Consider the following 22,902-nt stretch of genomic DNA (forward strand, 5'->3'; position numbering starts at 1 on the left):
TTCTTCAGTTATCCCTTGACTGCGCTGCACGAAGCGCTCCAACCACCGAGGTACCTGCTGCTGCCTTAACTTGATCGGTCCATCCTGTAGGGATCTTCCTCTCCCTCTCTTTCCAGGCTACCGATCACAACCAGTCGTTCCAGGCTATCTTCGTTACCACGTGCGACGTTTCCAAAGAACTGGAGATTCTATCGTGTACAGACATTGGCCAGAGTCAAGCCATCCAAGTGTAGTTCCTGGCGAATGGACTCGTTGGTGCGTCTAGCTGTCCATGGGATTCGGACCATGCGCCTCCAACACCACATTTTGAAAACGTCAATTTTTCTCCTTTCTGCTGCTTTTATGGTCCATGTTTCAGCAGCATAGAGAAAAATGAAGTGGACCAAACTCCTGACAAGCTTTATCTTGATGTTGTTACTTACACGCCGGTCTCCCCAGATTTTTTCTATCTTCGACATGCTACTTTAAATAAATGAATAAAATAAAAATAAAATAACATTTCAATAAAGATGAAGAATAATATTAAGTTTGGGCATTTACGGGACTTACGACCGTCAAAGGCTAAGTTAGTGATCATTTTTGTCTGTAAGTCTAATTCTTGTGTCTGATTCAATAAAGTTCATTGAAGAAAATAACTGGAATAAGAAAAAGAAAATTCGGACACACTCAAAATGTTGTAAAAAAATAAATAATATGGCTGGCAGATCAGTTTAAAAAAATATAACTTTAAAAAGATTGCGCATCTGTCGTTCTTTTGTAAGAACACATTGAATACTGCCAGCTCTACTGTGTGGATGACTGAGGTCGCCTCGCTGTTGGAGAACACTCTAAAACAAAGAATTATTGTTTTAAAATTAGTGTATAGTTGGCACTGCGTGTGAAACAATGAACGAATCAAACACCCCAATTTTAATGAAATCATCCCCTTTGCATTGTTTTGGTTTGATTTGGGGGTGAGGGTGAGAATAGGATAGATGTGTGCAAGCGTGCTGTGTTTTTTACTTATTAGTTTTTTTTTATTTATTTCCTCAGTTTGCTTATATTACATTTAATATATTTTATTTATTGATTTGGCATTAACTCTGTGGAATGACATGTTGATTTTTTTAAATTAAACACTTGAATGTACAATTTTAATGAGTTTTATTTATATGTACGACTAGTTTCGAAAACTTACAGATGTTTTCATCTTCTGGTACAAATTAAAACTAACGAACAAAAAATATATGTAGGGGTATATATAGGTTAATAAATATAGGGAAGGTAGGGGGGGGGATTAAGGAACAATATTTTTTGTAAAAGGAAACATTGATAATAATGGTGACGTATTTTGAAACAGTATATTATTAATTAACGTTTTATCTTAATTTAAATTATATAAGTATACATAAAACTCATTAAAGTGGTATTTTCAATGGTTTAATTTTTTAAATATAATCAACATTTAATACATACTATTAGTAATATTATTTACTTTACTTATATCGCTCACTCCTTTCAAGAATGTCATAAATCAAAAAACTTAATTTTTCAGGAGATCGTTTTTAAAGTTTAAAAAAATATATAGTACAATGTATTAAAAATAAATATCAAGCCACTTATCGAACTTTTTACTGTGCAACAGATCTTTTTAGATAAAACCTGAATGTTTTTTCTCCATTTGAAAAGTATTTAGTGTTTAAAAAAAATAATTAAACTATACCTTTTCTTCAAAATGCAAAAACAATACTTTCTGCCCTGTAGCGGGTAAATATTAAGTTAAAATATGCCTCTTTTGCTGGAAAACTTAAACCAGCTTAAAACTTAAAACTTAAACCAGCCTATGACGGTCGTCAGCCCCGTAAATGCCCAGACTTCCATATTCTTCTTCATCTTTGATGAGATATAAAAAAATAATATACATTAAAACATGTAAAAACCTCAAAAAAAATCTACAGAAAAATCAAGTTTTATTTATATTTATGACGTTGTTGAAAGGAGTGAGCGATTTGTATTTAATGTTAGATAAAACACTAATTTTTGAGTCTATTGAGTTGTATTTTATTGTTCAAAAATCAATTTTGTAATAATTGTTTGGCGTAGTTATGGCATTTCTAAACGAATGTGAAGATTAAATGGACTGACGGTCCTTTTATGCTTTTAATATACAAAATATCCCAAGAACAGGCACCAAGACCATATTATCTTAACATTTACGGATAACTCCAAAGATTACCCACAATTGCGTTAATATTAACCGCAAGTGTGCGGAAGCACTCGTATGTGCGGTAAATATTTAGAATACACAGGCTTCGTGACGCTCATGTGCGGTTACTAAATGGAAAACGTGTCTCCGCCGAGATGAGTGATTAAATTTAATAATGTTTAACCGAATTCCGTATTTATCGGGGGTAGGGAATGATAGTTGACATAGGGTATTACACTATATCAGGGATCGGCAACCTTTTGGACCAAAAGAACTAAACGTGAGAAGCAAAACGGTTAGGAAATTTTAGGGGAGCCAATTTTTAATACACAATAATTTATTATTTATGTTTGAAACACTTTGTGATTTTCTATTTTATAATTAAAATATAACTTTGTTTTCATTATAAATATTTTATTTTAACTTAATTATAACTTTTACCGGATTCGAAGCTAACCGGTAGACATTATAACTAAGTTATAATAAAATATTTATTGTCAGTTAAAAACAAAGTTTCATTTTAATTATATTATCGTCAATTTTAATTTAGATTTATTTATTTATTCACACATACTGATTAATCAGTCGTGCTAAAGAAGCGGTTAGCTTTGAAACCGGTATTATAACTAAGTTATAATAAAATATTTATAGTGATTTTAAAACGAAGTAAAATTTTAATTACAAAATGGAAAATCACAAAGTTGGTGCTTCAAATATAAATGATTTAAAAAAAAATAAAAAAACTAACTTACCATCACGTCGCTTGTTACGTAGGCAGAGAGAATAGAACGCCACACCATTCTGTCTTTGCAAACATTCTTCGCCTCTTCCACGTTCATGCATCTCCTCATACATACCCGCCGATTGTTACGACTCCTAACCTGACCACTTTCAAGTCGGCTTGGTTCGCGAGCCGTTCGTTGCCACCCCTGCACTAGATTTAATAATGTCGAAGAGGAATTATTACAAAGGGTACAACCTAATGCTAAACCCATGTCAATTTGAGAACAATAAGGGTGTTTGCGGGTGAGATTACAGTTTCAGCATCTTTCAGGATGAATAGTTCGATCCGTCGATATAGGGGTTGAAGATCTTCACCGCAATCGACACGAACCTTCTTCGTCTTTGTTTCTTTTTATCGCTGCGATCCATTGAAGAACACCACCTGAAGTTATTTGATAGTAACCTAGATTTTAAAAAAATATTTATTTATTAGTTGCCTCAGAAAATTCTCCTTGCTCACAAATACACAAGGATTTATAGCATATTTAGTTTATATGTCTGAAAAATTATACTGGATTTGTAATGAGGTTAATCCCTAAATACAATACAATATACACAATGGCTTGAATATCTTATATCAATCAAAATTTGTCATACTATTTTTTGACATCTCATCAAAGATGAAGAAGAATATGAAAGTCTGGGCATTTACGGGGCTTACGGCCGTCATAGGCTGGGTAAAGTTATCTCTTTACACACGTGTAACATTCACCAATTCTACTCATGATTGACACTACACTACTCAATTCATTGAATAGATTTATATTATCTTTATTAAAATTTGTCCGCCTCCGTAGTGTAATGGTCAGCTACCGTTCTGGAGGTCCCGGGTTCGATTCCCAAGGGGGGTAAAAATAAATATAAGTGATTTTTTCACTGTAATATTTATTCAATATTACAGTGTAAAACGATCATGATAACACTGCGTTTATAAGACACAGTGCCCTATGCACCATTGAGGTGCGGATAAGGGTTTTATTTTATTATTATTATTAAAATAAAGTGGAAAAGCTAAAAATATTGGTTTTAATCTAATAATATATCAATTTTTGGAAGTTCTAGATATATATGTTGCAATTTAGAAAAATTGTACAAGAATCACTAGAATTTTCACTAGTGACTTCCATTTTTAATTGAGCAGAAACTCTTTTATTTGTATGTGAGGTCCGAATCCTGGATTATAATCACATACATGAAAAACTCCAGAAAATATCATTTTTTAGTATTATTTTTTAGCTTATAATTTAACCAGATAGTTTATTTACTACATTTTGAGTGTGTCTAAATATTTGTTGTATAATAAATAGGAGTTATTTATCGTATTATTTTTTGACATCTCAATATAGATGATGAAGAATGTGTAAGTCTGGCCATTTACGGATATCATTTAATATGAAAAATAACTCCTAAAATCGAATATAATCCAGATTTGTGAACGAGTATTTGGACACACTCAAACTGTTGTGAAGTATTCTCGTATTATACATATTATACGTATTAAATTATTGAAAATATTCTTCAATTCCTCATCCGACCCCGATGGTGCATAGGGCACTGCATCATATATACGCAGTGTTATCTCGATCGTTAACATATGAACGAAAGGTGATCAGCCCTCCGCCAAAATACTTGTATTAAATAATAAAATAAACCAACTTATTTTAAAAAGCTCGAGGATCATTCCGACGGTATTAAAATCCATAGCGAAATGCGTCTGAGAAAACGTATAGTAATTGGATTATGGGATTTAGTATTAGGAATATACTTATGGAGATGGAGTTGGAAGGGCTTACGCTAAGCGCTGAGAGAACTAAATATTAGTTACACCTTTTATATGGTATTAATATCATTTACTAAGTAACGATCGTTCGTGCGAAACTTGTGCGAAACCTCCCTAAAACTACCCCTAGCTTTAATATTTATTTATTTATTTAAACTTCATGTACAGAAAAGAAATAAGTACATTGACGGGCTTATTGCTAAAAAGAAATATCTTCCAACCAACCAATAACAGACTAGTGATATTGATCAAAATTAAAATATATATATATATATATATATATATATATATATATATATATATATATATATATATATATATATATATATATATATATATATATATATATATATATATATATATATATATATATATATATATATATATCTATATATATCTATATATAAATATATATATATATATATATATATATATATATATATATATATATATATATATATATATATATATATATATATATATATATATATATATATATATATATATATATATATAATATATATATATATATATATATATATATATATATATATATATATATATATATATATATATATATATATATATATATATATATATATATATTATATATATATATATATATATATATATATACATTTATATATATATATATATATATATATATATATATATATATATATATATATATATATATATATATATATATATATATATATATATATATATATATATATATATATATATATATATATATATATATATATAAGCAATGTAAATACCCAACATTTCATTTTATTTCACAACGCTTTTGAGTGTGACCAAATCCTTTTTTACAAATCCTCCAAACTTCTATTTTTCAACACAGATGAAGGAGAATTTAGAAGTCTGGGTATTTATAGGGCCTATGACCAGCCAAAAAAGGGTCATCCAGCTTATGTTGAGATGTTAAAAAAAGTTTTATCATTAGATTAAAAAAAATTACACATCTTATTGAATTTTTTTCTTGTTTGATCTGCTTTACCATATACATGAATAGCTCTTTTATATTAAGTTTCAAATTTTAATGACTCTGTGGATAATGGAAGCCTTTTTTTGTGCGTGCATTGCGCCACAGTTTGAGGACCGCTGGCGTTAGTCATCAAATACAATCTGTACATGGCATCGAACCCTACTTTAGCATGATAATATACTATTACTCAGAAGTACTCAACATATGTTATATGGATATAGTATAATCATCCTAATGTCTTTGATCAACTTTCATTAATAACGTACGGCTTAAAACGATCAAAGTGGGAGCAGTATGACAATTTACTCATATATGTGATATTCAATTAATGCATTGTCTTATGGTACAATATAATACAAACACATTGAAAGCTATTATTTTTTGACATCTCATCAAAGACGAAGAAGAATATGGAAGTCTGGGCATTTACGGGGCTGACGACCGTCATAGGCTGGTTTGAGTGATCACTTTACACACGAGTAACATTCACCAATTCTACCCATTTTTGACAACCACACTTCTCAACTTCTTGGAAGCTTCATATATATGAAGCTTCCAAGAAGTTGCTTCAAGAACAATGTTTCAGAATACCAATTCTGAAACGTTGTTCTTGAATCACTAGAACTTCACTAGAGACATCCATTGGTGAGATGAGACAAGCTTTTTATTGAGCAGAAACTCTTTCATTAGTATGTGAGGTCCGAATCCTGGATTATAATCACACACATGAGAAACGCCAGAAAATGTCATTTTCATTTTTATTATGCAGGCTTATAATTTGACCTGATAATTTATTCACAACATTTTGAGTAAGTCCAAATACTTGTTCAGAAAATCTATATAATTTGAAACTAACTCATCTAATTGATGAATTAAAATATTGATTATATCGGCTGTTATAAACACAAAACGAGTCTTACACAATCCTTTATAAGTTGATTATGTTAAATTAGATATTCCTGCCGAGTGATAATACCATATTTCTCACACACCAGCAATCGCGTTTCCGCGTGAGGATCCAGTTATCTTGGATTAACAGTGAACAACACTTTATCTTTTTTATGATTCAGCACCATCAAATAACTATTTGAAAAATTCTTTTATATATCGAAGTTGTGGGAAATTCAATGAATATTGTACCCACCTTGACATGTTTTACTCCAATCTTTCTAACTTTAAAGCAAAATTATTCAAAATTTTATGAACCTAAAAGGGTAATTCTATTCCCAGTCCTCTCCTTTTCTTCTTTTCCTATCACTCTCATCTCCTTTTCTCTTTATCCCATCCTTATCTCATGTCTCTTCTCATATATAGACTTTTCCTATGCATAAATGTGAAAAACTGTTGGTATTTATGATTTTTTTTGTATTCTGTTTTTCCTTCTAATAAAAAAATAAAAAAAATTAAAAAAAATAAAACACTGGTTGTTAATGGTTAATATCAGTCTAACCTCTAAGCTGCTCGATTTTGAGTGTCAAACTTTCCGTCCCGTGCTGGATTATTTTACATTACAATATTTTTGACAAAAAAAGCATATTTTTGCTTATTTTTTGTAGTGAAACTTTTGGATATCCATCATAGATGTTCACAGTACACAATGCACTTTACTTATTATGTTTTTATGGTGTATTTGCACAACAATATTAACATTTACGGACTCGCGGACTAAAGTATGGCGGCTGTATAAAAGACGCGGCTGTCGTATCTGCGGACCACGAGCCGACCGGAAGTATTCACGATAAAGTTGACACTAAATTAAAATAATTTTGATATTTTATAGCAATAAATCAAAGAGAACTAATTTATCTATGCCTCGAACCAAATTTAAGTGCAAAAAATTGTCCATAGGTGTTGATATAAGTACGTAAAGTTGAAAAACCACTATGCATGCGATCCGCAGTCAACGGTACTTCTATAAAAAACGACAATAGATACGATCCGCAGCTTACGGGTTAAAGTGACGTATGAGGGCACTTGAAGATGATGACTGACCGCACATCGAAATTCTTCGTATTGTATGTTTCAATTAATGTAACGAAGTGGTCCATAGTATTAATTAATTACGTAGTTTAGACCAGGGGTGATAAACCTCTGGAAAAATTACGCGTAACAATAATTAATTAACAAGTATTTTTTGAATTTATATTAATACTATTATTCTAGTTCTACTTATAATACCTATACCCTTATACCCTTTACTATGACTAAATTATATTGTTTACCCACACACAGGCCATGCCTTCATGGGATCTTTTTTTTTCTATTTATATTTATATTTTTTTGTATTTGAATTTATGTCATGTAGTGCAAAAGAATTTAAACTAAAGAAAAAAACACTCACTTTTTTGGGTAGACGCTCGCCTGCGAAACTGGCGTCGCGGGTTCTTTTCCCGCCAATTGCAAAATAAATTCAAGACATATTTATTTTCAATTGGTCTGGGTGTTTGTGGTGTATTTTTCATATTTACTTTCCCTATCCTTACTATCCTACCTGCAGACAAGCCTAAAAAAGTAGAGGCTTTGCGGGTTATTCCTTTTTTTTTAAAATACCGATAACTGCCTGAAAACGTAATTTTATTTTTTTTGTATTTTGAAATTTGATCAGCTATTTTATTTACTACATTTTGAGTGTGTCCAAACACTTGTTCACAAATCTGGTTGATCTACATACCTAGGAGTTCTAAAACATTGAATATGTTGACATTTTGACATTTTGACCATAAAAACTAACTAACTAACTAACTAACCATCATGCTGCTTCCCCGCAGGAGTAGGCAAAGAGAACAGAACGCCACACCACTCTGTCTTCGCAAACATTCCTCGCCTCTTCCACGTTCATGCATCTCCTCATACATACCCGCCGATTGTTACGACCATATTTTGACCATATTGATATCGTAACATAGATTAATAAAACTGTAAAAGTTTGTGTATTTACAGGGCTTGCGACCTGTCGTATGCTGGTTTGAGTGATACTTTATGCACGTGTAACATAAAATTAATGAATGAGTGTTAAGGTGGTTTTGCTATGTGAATCAATTGAGTGAGGAAAGAACAGTAAAACAAAATTATGAGGCGAATGTATTTAGAAATAGAAGCAGAGCAAGACCAAGAAAAACCTTGGCATGTCACGTGGGTGAGGTCAAAAGGTCCGGTGAGAAGTCAGAATAATCGGCGAGTACATATGAGGAAATGCATAAATGAGACAGTTTGTTTGCAAAAGCAGATTTCCTGGCGTTCTATTCTCTATTTCTATTTATGATAGAGTTTCGAATGGTGATATAAGGAAAGAATGGAAGACTGAAATAAGCATTATCCATAAAATTAAAAAAGTGTGTTAAGATGATTTGAGAATATCGTAGTCGTACAGGAGAAAGTGACCAACTAACAAAACGTAAAATGTTCAGGAGGGCATTTAAGTCACTTTTGCTTGGCAACAAAATAAACATCAATGCAGTTAGCCAATATTATACAAGTCGATAATATATTATACTTCCAAGTTTAAAATCCTCTGGGATTTTTTCGAGGCAATATTTAGCTAGTAAGATATCAAATAGACAATGATCACGTTTTTGTAAAAAATGCACTTGGTCACTTTTTCCTGTATGACTACGATATGAATCGAATGAGTGAAGAAAAAAGAAATACTATAAAAAGATTAAAACCAATATTTTTAGCTTTTCCACTTTTTTATTTGACCAGCGACCGGGTTTCGTCGTTACCGACATCATCCAGTCTGATGATTTCGGTAACGACGAAACCCGGTCGCTGGTCAAATAAAAAAGTGGAAAAGCTAAAAATATTGGTTTTAATCTAATAATAAATTGAAAATGCAATTCCATCACGAAGTGTCAGTGGATAATATAAATCTACTATAAAAAGACATGATTTTTTTAAAATACTTGGATATGGTCAGGTGAGAAGTCGGAATAATCGGCGTGTATGTATGAGTAGATGAATGTGACAGAGGCGATTTTGTGGCGTTCTATCTCTCTGCCTACCCCTGCGAGGAAGCGATATAATGATAAATTAGTTGGATACAGAAGGATTAGTCGTAAGCCTCTCTGCAAAACTCACGTAAATGGTGATTCAAAAAAGCTCCAGTCAAATTTTGATAGAGCCAGCGCTTCAGGATTAGCGCTTTTGAAATAGGGTAAAACGGCCGACTCGAAAGCTGCGTTAAATTAGTACAGTGATGCTAGTTTAATTAAAAGTTTTAATTGATTAAGTTTTATCGTCGTTTGGTGGTGAAAGCCCATATTATGGGGTCACGCGATCGCTACTTACAAAGCATAATGGATTATGGACCTTTTTAGTCAATACATTTGTTTTTACTTCCGAAATGATCAACAGCATGTTTTCATTGCTTACTATATTTTTTTGTACGTACATAAACATACCCGATGGTGCATAGGGCACTGCATCATATAAACGCAGTGTTATCTAGATCGTTAACACATGAAGGAAAGGTGATCAGCCCTCCGCTTCGGGTATCAGTTCAGGGCAGTATTATTAAATATAAGAGTGAAAAGTCATTTATATTTATTTAACCCCCCCCTGGGAATCGATCCCGGACCTCCAGTACGGCAGCCGAGCATGCCGAACATACCGAGTACTATTACACTACGGAGGCGGATTATATATGTGTATGTATGTATATATATATATATATATATATATATATATATATATATATATATATATATATATATATATATATATATATATATATATATATATATATATATATATATATATATATATATATATATATATATATATATATATATTTATATATATATATATATATATATATATATATATATATATATATATATATATATATATATATATATATATATATTTTATATATATATATATATATATATATATATATATATATATATATATATATATATATATATATATATATATATATATATATATATATATTTATATATTATATCGTAGTCATACTTGAGAAAGTGGCCAAGTGCATTTTTTTACAATATGTGATTATTGACTATTTGATATCTTACTAGCTTAATATTGCCCTGAAAAAATCCAAAAACAATTTTAAACTTGGAAGTATAATATACTGACTTTTTAAAAATGACTAACTGCATTGACGTTTATTTTGTTGCCAAGCAAAAGCGACTTAAATGGCCCTCCTGAACATTTACGCTTTGTTAGTTGGTCACTTTCTCCTGTACGACTACGATATGTCTGTGTGATGATTAGTGAACTTTACTTTACATTTGTATAACACATGTTTTTTCACAATTTCAGTCAAACCGCTTTGGGTGAAGATTCAAGGTAAGGAGAGGCCATTCTCGCACAACAAAACGACTGAAGTAAGTTGCCAAACTTTGGGAGGAAGGCCGAAGCCCTCCGTATCGTGGTGGAAAGGATCTACTAGGCTCAAAACTACGAGAGAGTCGGTAAGTTCTATAAGTTTGCCAATATCAATTTTCCGTTTCTCCTTTAATAATAATAATAAAAATTATTACTATACAGGGTGGCACAAAATTAATCACTATCAGAAGGTGGTATAATTATTGCAAATACTTACAATAATACTTGACCTTTGTCAGTGGCGTGCCTAGGGTTTACCAGTAAGGCAAGCCCATTATTTTTCACATTCGTGAATACATGATGTACCTATAATTTCTTCACCTCATATCATTCCCAGTATAGTAAGCACCCAGAAAGTATTATAAATATAAACAATGTATTGTAATCATTGTAAAAATATGTTAACATGTAACTTTTGTAAGGTATAGCCATCACCTTGAAATAAAGAAAATGTTCACTATACTAAAATATCTTCCTCAGATATTAACCATAACTAATAAGTACCATCACCATATAATGGCATGCATAGTGTTTAATAATCATGTAAGCGCGCGATAATTTAAAAATAGTCATACATTAATTATGTACTTTTGATCATTTGGTCTAGATTTAGTCATTTTTATTTGGAGTTGTTAAGCAAACCGGGCTTTTGGGCTTCTAGGGAAGTACCGCCACTGACCTTTGTGCACTAGACAGCCGCAGTATACAAAAAGATTTAGCGTGGCAAACAGATTTTGTTTTTAAATAACTTATTTTACTGAATAAAAAAAAAAAAACTTTACATCAATATATTGGGTGCGGATAAGGGTTACAAGAAGAACATATGTAATTATTATATTCTTCAAACCCTCATCCGAACACAATGGTGCATAGGGCACTGCATCATATTGACGCTGTGTTATCTTGATCGTTGCTTCCATGAAAGCAAGGTGATCACTCCTGCGCTTCTGGGACCAGTCCAGGATTATATTAAATAAAATGACAGTGAATCACTAATATTTTTTTTCACCCCCCCCCCCCTTGAGAATCGAACCCGGGACCTCCAGCGCGGTAGCTAAATACGCTGACCATTACACCACAGAGGCGGAGTAGTAGAAGTTGTAGTAATAAATCTTCTTCATTCTGTCTTCTTTTTCCCCTTTCTTTAATATTTTTTTTATAAATATAAATATTTGTATTTTCATTATTTATGTATTTTTTAAAATTGTTTTAATGTACATATATTTAAAAAAAAAAAACTTAAAAATGAGAGAAATATTTGTGTTTTTATTATTTACACAAATATTTCAATTTCATACTATTTCTAATAATGCGCCTAACCAGCTCATTATTAGAAATAGGTATCAAATTGTGGTAGAGTGGGTTTGAACCGAGAAACTCTGACTCAAGAGTCTGGGACACTAACCACGGGACCACAACCCTACACAATCCTAGATTTATCTTGAACGTAAATCTTCTTCATTCTGTCTTCTCTTCCCCCTTTGTATATGATTGAATGGTCACATTGTTTCTCTGGTTTCCAGGTATCTGATGATGGAAACTTGACCACCAGTATCCTGAGCTTCACTCCTGTGATGGAAGATGCTGGGAAGTTCCTCTGCTGCCGCTCCGCTGTTGGGTCTCTCCCGGACTCCCTCAAGGAAGACGGCTGGAAGCTCAACATATTCCGTAACCATCCATACTTTCTATAACACACTTTACACATCGCTCACTCCTTTTAACAACGTCATATGTCAAAAAACTTGATTTTCAGGAGATCGTATTGAAAGTTAAAAAATATAATTAAATGTTATAAAAATAAATATCAAGCCAACATTTTGAGTGTGTCCAAATGCATGTTCACACAAAGGAAGAATATGGAAGTCTGGGCATTTACGGGGCTGAAGAATTTGAGTAGTGTGGTTTTCAATAATGGGCAGAATTGGTGAATGTTACACGTGTGTAAAGTAATCACTTGAACCAGCCTATGACGGTTTTCAGCCCCGTAAATGCCCAGACTTCCATATTCTTCTTCATCTTTGATGAGATGTCAAAAAATAATATGAAAATAACTCCTGTAATGGGAAATAATCCAGGTTTTGTGAACTTGTATTTGGACACACTCAAAATGTTGTAAATAAATTATCTGGTCAAATTATAAGCTTGAATAATAAATATCAAGCCACTTATTGAACCAAAGCGGCGTGATGGTTAGTTAGTTAGTTAGTTTGTTAGTTATATTTTGTTTTTGCTTTCAGATGTGCCAGTAGTGAAATTGGACTATGGAAAGACTTTGAAAGCTTCCAGTATATATGAAGGATCCGACGTTTACTTTGAGTGTAATATCAAAGCTAATCCCTGGGTTGTGAAAATCAGTTGGTACCAAAATGTAAGTATTAAATACTTCTTCTTCTTCCTGGCTTCATCCTGACTTATCGTCTTTGTAGACTGTCGGGGTCAGCTCTCCTCGTCCTCAGATTGTAGGTCCTTCTATCATGGACAACGTCACCTAGGCCATGCCTTCTTACCATGTTTTCTTTCTGCAGCATCCAAGAGTTATTTGGTCTTGTCATAGGCTGGTTAAATGATTACTTGATACAGTGTTACATTCATCATTCCACCATGATTGACAACCACACTACTTAAATTTTTGGAACTCATACATATATCGTAAATCTTATTAATGTGTGAATTTGCAGGAGTATCTATGATTGATTTCAGTAAGCTTTTATTAAGTAGAGACCCTGTTTATTTTAATGTAGGGAATACCTTGCTGAATTATTGTACGTACTGGGAGACGCCTGAAAACATGGTTATTTTTTTTACGCAGCTTATTATTTCACTAGTTATTTTTTTAACAAAATTTTGGATGTGTCCAAATTAGGAAAAATTGATAAAATTGTGTACAAATGATAAAATTGTCTACAACATTAAGTTAGATTTGAACCCTTTTATTTTGCACATTTTCATCATTTTACACTAAAATCAATACATTGTTTTATTGTGTATATTGTACAAACTAGAAAGTTTGTAACACTCTCCTTGTTATTCATCGTTCACTGTGTGTAATATAATATTGAAAAACACTACTTCGTGACTAACGGTTTCGGAATAATCATTCCATCATCAAGTCAAATCAGATTGTAAATGTTTGTCAAATGTGTTTTATTACCATACCACACAGTTAACAATGCTTTTAATATACAGAAAAAAAATATTTAATAGTTTATATTTTCACCTGTTGATGAAACCATCTGTCTCTAAGCTAGTCATGTTTAAATTAATAATGTCAAAAGGGTCCTGTTACGCAAGTGTTTCATTTTTATATTTTGTGTTTCAGGATGTGATTTTGCAGTCTAACGCTCAAGAAGGGATCATCATTTCTAATCAGAGCTTGGTCCTGCAGAGGCTGAACAAATCCAGGGGTGGAGAATACCAGTGTAAAGCAGTCAATGAAGAAGGGGAGGGGAAAAGCAACAAAATATTCTTAGATATCAAATGTGAGTACATCCCTATTCCTTACATTCGCTTCAACGGTCTATGTAACGGGGGAATTATAACTGCACTAGGGAGTTTTTTATTTTTTCATTTTTTATTTTAAAAAAGAACGGGTTCGAAAAGAACTGAGAAATTCTGACTCAAGAGTCCGCGACACTAACCACGGGACCACAACCCGACACTTTTTTTTATTACTTATCATCTTCCACCACCTTAGTACATGGCATATATCAATTAACGCACATACAAACAAATACACTGTTAGAATATGTGCTTATTTGTATTTTCACATGTTGACGAGAACATCTGTAGTTCTCGAAACTAGTCGTGCTTACATGAATAAACTCAAAAGTGGTTTTATACAGGTGTTTTGTTTTTATCTAACATTTAAAGTTTATTATCCCCACCAGCCAAATGCTTGATCGGTTTTTCATAAGAGAATTCAAAACTATAACAAATAAGTTTATTAAAAAACAAAATTAACTAACTAACCATCACGCCGTTTCCCCGCAGGGGTAGGCAGAGAGAATAGAGCGCCACACCACTCTGTCCTTGCAAACATTCTTCGCCTCTTCCACGTTCATGCATCTCCTCATACATACCCGCCGATTGTTACGACTCCTAACCTGACCACTTTCAAGTATTTGGCATACCTGATCGTGCCATGTTTTTCTCGGTCTTCTTCTGCTTCTTTTCCCACTTACATTCGCCTCATAAATTTGTTTTACCGTTCTTTCCTCACTCATTCATTCTACATGTCCAAACCATCTCAACACACCTTTCTTAATTTTATCGATAATGCTTATCTCAGCTTTGCATTCCTTCCTTATTTCACTATTTGCACATCTATCATACATCGCTTTGTCGCACATTCTTCTGAGAGATCGCATTATGGTTTTCGAAAGAGAAGAATGCAGATCTGAATGTGAAATATTGGTAAACGGAGAGATTTTGGATCAGGTAGATGATTTCGTGTATTTGGGTAGTATGTTTTCTAGGGATGGAAAGATTGATAAAGATATAGAAAGGAGAGTGAATGCTGGGAACAAAGTGAATGTTTGTTTAATACTTAAAACATTGAATTTAATCAGAAAACAGATTTCTCTTGGTCTACTTAGGCTACACATACTAAAAATTCATATTTAAATTTAGTTATGGCAAGCCAAGGTTCAACAGTGGAAGCTAAACTAGCAGGATGCAACGTATAATGATCCTAACCATTAATACACTTTATAGTAACGTGCATAGAACTACAAAATCTAAAACACAGAAACTCATCAAACATATCGCTCACTCCTTTCAAGAACGTCATAAATCAAAAAACTTGATTTTTCAGGAGAACGTTTTTAAAGTTTAAAAATATAATACAATGTATTAAAAATAAATATCAAGCCACTTATTGAAATTTTTACTGTGCAACAGATCTTCTTAGGTAAAACCTGAAGGTTTTTTCTCCATTTGAAAAATATTTAGTATGTAAAAAAAAATAATTAAACAATACATTTTTTTTCAAAATGCAAAAACTAAACATTCTTCCCTGTAGCGGGTAAATATTGAGTTAAAAATATGCCTCTTTTGCTGGGATATAGTACATTTTTTGGGCATTCCGAAAACATGCACAACTGAAAATTGTCGATTTTTGATTTATGACGTTCTTGAAAGGAGTAATTTGAAGAAAAGGTATTGTTTAATTACTTTTTTAAAATATACTTAATATTTTTCAAATGGAGAAAAAACATTCAGGTTTTACCTAAAAAGATCTGTTGCACAGTAAAAAGTTCAATAAGTGGCTTGATATTTATTTTTAATACTTTGTATTATATTTATAACCTTTAAAAACGTTCTCCTGAGAAATCAAGTTTTTTGATTTATGACGTTCTTGAAAGGAGTGAGCGATATGTAACGATGCCTTCTTTTGAGAATCTCTCAAAAAATTGTCATAATATTCTCTTTTTTCCAGTCAAACCATACTGCCGACATGGTCAGCAGATCATCTACAATGTAGCAAGGAATGAAGAGGCTAAAATATCTTGTGAACTCCTTGCAAATCCTATGGTACGTCATTTTATATACCTTTATCTTATTCTATATTGGTGTAGTCCTTGAGGGCTATTTTTAAAAGGGCCTCCTGCGATGTCGATTCCCAGCTGTCAATCCATCTCTTTGGTGATCTGCTTGAGAGTCTTCTACATTGGGATTGGCCGTGCTGTGTAATGTGAGGGAGTCTGGATGGTTCATCTTGAGTCTTCTTCGTTGCCTTCCTCTCGTTACGAAATCTTCCATCTAGCATATTTCTCTTATCCCATGGTTCCGCATTCTATCTCGTATACTCTTGCCAGATATTCTCCTTAGAGTCTTCATTTCTGACACTCTTAGTGGGTTTTTTGTTACAGTGTCCGATTTGCATTGAATCCCATATGATATATAAGGATAACTATTATAAAAACGCCATATCGACAGATTTTGTTTTTACTTGTATTCTTCCATTATTCATTTGAATTTTACTTGGTTTATACCATATTTAAGAAAAAAAACACTTGATATCTAAGCATTTCTGACATTCTTAGAGTTTTTTTGTTTCTGTGGTACGCTCTGCAGTCACATCATTTCAATAAATACAAGTAAATGTTGTATTTTCACCTTTTGATGAGGACATCATCAAAACTAGTCGTGTTTACATTAATAAACTCAAAAGTGGTCTTTTTTGTCAATATTAAAACCATTATATTATTCCCCAAATTATGTGCTTTGGCATAAATTATATAATGAGCTTTTCACTAGAAATTTTCAAATGAAATGATTTCAGGACCCAGTCCACTTCACCTGGAAGTTCAACAATTCCGATGTCATGTCCACCACTCTGCCCGCCAACCGAGTCATAGTCTTCAACCAAGGAAATAATTTTGTATCTAAAATTGACGGTGAGTATCTAAATTCAGATTATATGGCTTTCAACCCATATTTCATACCATAACAATACGGAAGGGAAGCATGGAAGGCAAAATAAGGATGAAAGTAGATAATATATAAAATAAGGATGAAAGTAGAAAGTAGAAAGTAGATAGTAGTCGGAAGGTGATTTATCAGTGTGGCAAAACCATAAGACACAAACAGGTAATGACGTCATCTTAATTTTTGACCTATCCCCGCTCTCTGATTGGCCGATATGGGTCAGAAGGCAAGTTCCATGAATATAGCGGAATTTGAAATGCAACACTGTTTTTAAGTATTTCTTAGCAATTTTTTCAAGTATTTAAATATTTTAAACAATAAAACCTACAATTGGCATTCCGATAGAGTATTTATTTTAAAATCTGGCGGGTTTTAAAAGTAGGTGACACAATTCTGAAAAAATATTGTATGTATCCTGGCAATAATGTGTTAAAATAACAATAAAAATCTTTTTCTAATTAAGCTTTTTGAAATGTTTTATTTAATTAACAGGTTATTCATACTCCACAAGTGTAGCAACGTATAAACCAAGAAACTCTTCAGACTACGGTACATTGATGTGCATTGGGACCAATATAGTAGGAGCTCAGTCAGTTCCTTGTGTATTCCACATTATCCCAGCAGGTATATATACAGTCTACACTTTTACTATTTTAGTGCTTTAAACCATCAATCATCCTCAAAAGACATCTAGAGGATGACCAAACAAATTGATGGATGATACAGAAACATTTAGACAAAACAGGACATTGCAAAACATTGCTACAGAAACATTTAACAACATGGATCTTCCTCGAAAGACAACAGGCATTAACAGTCTTCAAAGACGATAAGTTGGGATGGAGCCAGGAAGAAGATTAAGAAATTGCGGGGATGGATGGATTGCACGGGTTATGGTGCGCTCAAAACCCCCACTTGTTTCTCCTCAGAAGATGCGTTTATAAAGGGATTGCAGTTAAATTAAATAATCACCTCTTGATCCACAATTCATTCTACAATATTTAACATGATTCAAAAATACTTATCGCTACGTTACATTAATACAAAAGAATGATCACTGATTACATTACACTTTGATTTTTAAACATTTCATTCAAATCACTATCCGGCTAATGACAACTGGATGTAGACCTGGTCCCGGTGGTGACTGGATGAGGAGAGGAGACCGAGTTCCTGGCTGTCTGTCTATTTCGTTTTGTCTCGTTCTTCGCGTGGTGACGTCACGCTCGTCCGCGGTATACTTATATGTTGTCTCGTTCTCCGAACGCCGTTCGTGCCATACTTGTCTTTGGTGGTTGGGGAACCGCAAAATGTTGAGATTTCTAAAATTGCTGTAATTTTTTGCAAAAATGGTCCATTTTACTAGATGTGTACTCAATCGACAATATTTTTTGTCAAATATTGACCGATTTTAGTATTTTTTTCTGGTATTGGTGGAGAACATATCAAACTACTCAAATAAACAGCATTTTTTAAATAAACATGCCTATATTGATGTACCTATCATCCATGGGGTGAATGGTCCAATGTCTAATTATTATTACAAGACACATTTTAAAATCTCAATATAGATGATGTTAGGATGTAAATATTTAGGATACTTAAGATTTTGAACACAGAAACTTTAAAATTTTTATTTATACAGATTGTTTTTTTCATATTTTTTTAGGAAAACCGGATGCAGTGACAAATTGTACTGTCACAAATCAAACCAAAGACTCCATCCTTATCAATTGCACTGAAGGCTACGATGGAGGTCTCACACAGAGATTTTTAGTGCAAGTAAGACTCTTTCAGTAATTAATTTGTCACTTTTTGCTTGGTAATTTTACTTGGTAAATACCACTATTTCATTATTACTATAGCGGTATTTACAGTGTAAAATTCAATCATTGAAAAAACCTTTTTTCATTTAAAAAAAATCATAGTACTATGTTGGCAGTTGATACTATGATTAAAGAAATTTTGTCATTATTTTTAACTTATTAACTAACGGTCATGTCGCTTTTTACAGAGGTAGGCAGAGAATAGAATGCCACACCACTCTCTCTTTGCAAACATTTGTCACCTCCTCTACATTCATGCATCTTCTCATGCATATTTTTAAGTATTTTAAATACATACTTGATCATGCTAAAATTTTCCTAAGTCTTTTCTGTTTCTAACTAACATTGCCTCATAAATTAGTTTTATTATTCCTTCCATATGTCCAAATCATCTCAAGACATCTTTCTTAATTTTATCTCAGCCTTGCATTCATTCCTTATTTAACTTTTCAAACATCTATCATAGTTTTTCCGCACTGAGAGACGCATTTCGACTAAATTCACCCTTCTTTCATCCTTCTTTCCGCAACTTCATGCTTCACATCCATACATTACGGTCGGTACTGTGTACTGCCACTCTAGCTTTTGCTTTTAGCCTTTTATTGTATGTCTGTCAAACTAATGGACATCATCCTATTCTTTTTCCAGGTGTATAATGCCCAAACCAATTTCTTGATCAAAAATGCCACTTTTGGAACGACCCAATTTGAATTCAACAACCTTCCAAGTGCGTCCATACTAAACATAGATATCTACGCATATAATAAAAAAGGACTGAGCGAACTCTTCAGTCTTCAGACCTACACACTAAAGGAAGCTCTCAAGCAAACAGGTAAGAAGATATATACCAAATATATACAATTTGGCACATTTACAAATACATATAAAAATATATATGGATTGATAAAACATAAATCAATAATATGCTTTCCCAAAATACGTCACCATTCAATAGTGACAAGACAATGTCTATGTTCCCATTAAACGAAGTTTACCTATGTACTAACACTTATGTTTTAACACTTATGTGCTTCACAACCGTAAACCCAATTCCAATCTGTACAATGTTTTTTGGCGTCTCAAACTCTACCAAAAGTGAGCAAATATATTACTTATAAGCGTCTCCCGCTCTCTACCAACAGTATGTTAAAGACGCATCATGTTTTATTTTGTAGGTGGTCTCGTGATGGCTCTACAACTGACGCCCATGCTGACTATCTTCATAGGAGTCGCCATTTTGTTTGTGGTCCTCACCATCTTCATCATCCTGCTGGCCAAATGTCGGAAACCGAGACGTACTCCGGCCAATGGTGAGTCCTAAATTCAAGTACAGCGTAATGCACTTTTGACTCATTACTGCTTCAAACTCAAACCTAACCTTACCAATATCATAAGTGTCTCAACTTGAAATGAAATACTATTTTGTATATATCGCTCACTCCTTTCAAGAACGTCATAAATCAAAAAACTTGATTTTTCAGGAGAACGTTTTTAAAGTTTAAAAGTATAATACAATGTATTAAAAATAAGCATCAAGCCACTTATTAAATTTTTGAACGTTTTTTCTCCATTTGAAAAATATTTGGTTTAATTAATAAAATAATCAAACAATACCTTTTCTTCAAAATGCCAAAACAACACTTTCTGCCCTGTAGCGGGTAAATATTAAGTTAAAAATATGCCTCTTTTGCTGGGATATAGTACATTTTCCGGGCATTCCGAAAACATGCACAACTGAAAATTGACGATTTAAATCCTTAAAAGATAGACTTGTCCCAAGATATGTCCTGAGAATGCCAACTGCGAGAATTCCACCTTCATGTCTCATCTTCCAACCCCAAGAATTAATTCTGCCACCCCGGAAGACCGCTGACTTCCATTCACCAACTGTATGTACTCAGTAATGAATAAACAGTCAAGTTTTCAGACTGACCCGGGAGGAAACTAAGGAAATGTGGCCTTATGCTTCACTGAAAAAGTAATAAACAGTCAATTTTCTTATTTTTTAGGGCAAGGAGCGACCAAACCATATGCAGATCACACGGATGGCTCTAACGTCCCTCTGAATGCTACTGACACTGAGAGTGTGGATAGTCTAGGTAAATATGAGTAGTTTAATTTTATCAATATCTAGTATCTAACAATATGCTAATGACGGGATTTGATAATTGTGTCCATGTATTTTAGACTTTAACAAAGAGATTGGTACATAATATTCATATAAAAACATTAAATAATTCTTTTATTTATATTTGAAGCAATTCCTTTGTTATTTTCCATTTTAAATGTAAATGCCCAGACTTCCATATTCTTCTTCATCTTTGATGAGATGTCAAAAAATAATGTGAAAAACAACTCCCGTAATTGGAGATAATCCAGATTTGTGAACAAGTATTTGGACACACTCAAAATGTTGTGAAGTATTTTAGTATTATACTTAGTATTAAATTATGTTATACTATTAAAAATCTTCTTCAAACCCTATATATATATTGTTACTTTCTTTAAAATCACTATAAATATTTTATTATAACTTACTTATAATGTCTACCGGTTTTAAAGTTTACCACTTCTTTTTCAAGAGTGATCAGTACTATTAATAGTATTAATCAGTCTTCAAAAAGAAGCGGTTAGCTTTGAAACCGGTAGACATTATAATTAAATTATGATAAAATATTTAAAGTAATTTTAAAACAAAGTTATATTTTAATTATTAAATAATTCCTTCTTTTCTGACTTTGAAATGATGCCAGCGCAGAAGGTAAAAATACCCTTCCCATCGTTAAGCATCAATCGGCCCAATGGGTAGAAATACCTTGCCCGTCCTTAGTGTGTTAGCTTATTTATTTTGCTTATCGCTTTTAGACAAGAGTCCAGACATCCTTCTGGATGGAAAGATGGACAAAGCCGGAAGCAAGTTGGCCAAGCTCAAGGCTGCTAATGCTGCCCTCACTCCAGACCAGGAGTCGCCCAAAGAACACTCCCACACCCTCCCAAAGCACTATGGAGACAGCGCCAGCAGCGTCTTCAACGGGCAATATGTTCAGATAGATCCGTTACGATACGGGGCTCAAATGGTGCAGACCAGACTGCCCGTGTATAGACTGCAGAGTGGTCAACAGGTACTTATATTTATTTATTTCATTTTATTATGTGTTGTGCAACAATTCATGCCTAGATGGCCAGAAACCCTTGACGATGAGTAACCAGCTCATCGAAAGGGTGCAGAGTTTTTTGCAGAAGTACTTGTGAGTATACGTGACTGAAAATGGCAGCCTTCAAAACGAACTGGGAGTGTCGTGAGAGCAGCAAAAAATACTAACCGTCACTATCATAGCACTATTTACACACTTAAAACAACACAAAATTTTTATCACATCGCTCACTCCTTTCAAGAACGTCATAAATAAAAAAACTTGATTTTTCAGGAGATTGTTTTTAAAGTTTAAAAATATAATACAATATATTAAAAATAAATATCAAGACACTTATTGAACTTTTTACTGTGCAACAGATCGTTTTAGGTAAAACC

General features: G+C 32.8%; 1 protein-coding gene across 1 annotated transcript in view; it reads left to right on the forward strand.

The window, feature by feature from the left end:
- Positions 1–22,902, forward strand: part of LOC148301261 (protein turtle homolog B-like) — a 96,561-nt gene that overhangs the window by 68,250 nt on the left and 5,409 nt on the right. The window contains exons 7-18 of the mRNA XM_088273536.1: positions 11,050–11,201; positions 12,639–12,783; positions 13,353–13,483; positions 14,435–14,594; positions 16,553–16,647; positions 17,399–17,513; positions 18,037–18,168; positions 19,214–19,326; positions 20,019–20,202; positions 20,546–20,680; positions 21,380–21,469; positions 22,236–22,492. Of these exons, the coding sequence (XP_088129662.1) occupies positions 11,050–11,201; positions 12,639–12,783; positions 13,353–13,483; positions 14,435–14,594; positions 16,553–16,647; positions 17,399–17,513; positions 18,037–18,168; positions 19,214–19,326; positions 20,019–20,202; positions 20,546–20,680; positions 21,380–21,469; positions 22,236–22,492 (1,709 nt within the window). The remainder of the gene's footprint in view (positions 1–11,049; positions 11,202–12,638; positions 12,784–13,352; positions 13,484–14,434; positions 14,595–16,552; positions 16,648–17,398; positions 17,514–18,036; positions 18,169–19,213; positions 19,327–20,018; positions 20,203–20,545; positions 20,681–21,379; positions 21,470–22,235; positions 22,493–22,902) is intronic.

Source organism: Brachycentrus maculatus, unplaced genomic scaffold (assembly GCF_059751285.1).
Source record: "Brachycentrus maculatus isolate JH-2025_06_01 unplaced genomic scaffold, ASM5975128v1 h1tg000588l, whole genome shotgun sequence".
NCBI lineage: Eukaryota > Metazoa > Arthropoda > Insecta > Trichoptera > Brachycentridae > Brachycentrus > Brachycentrus maculatus.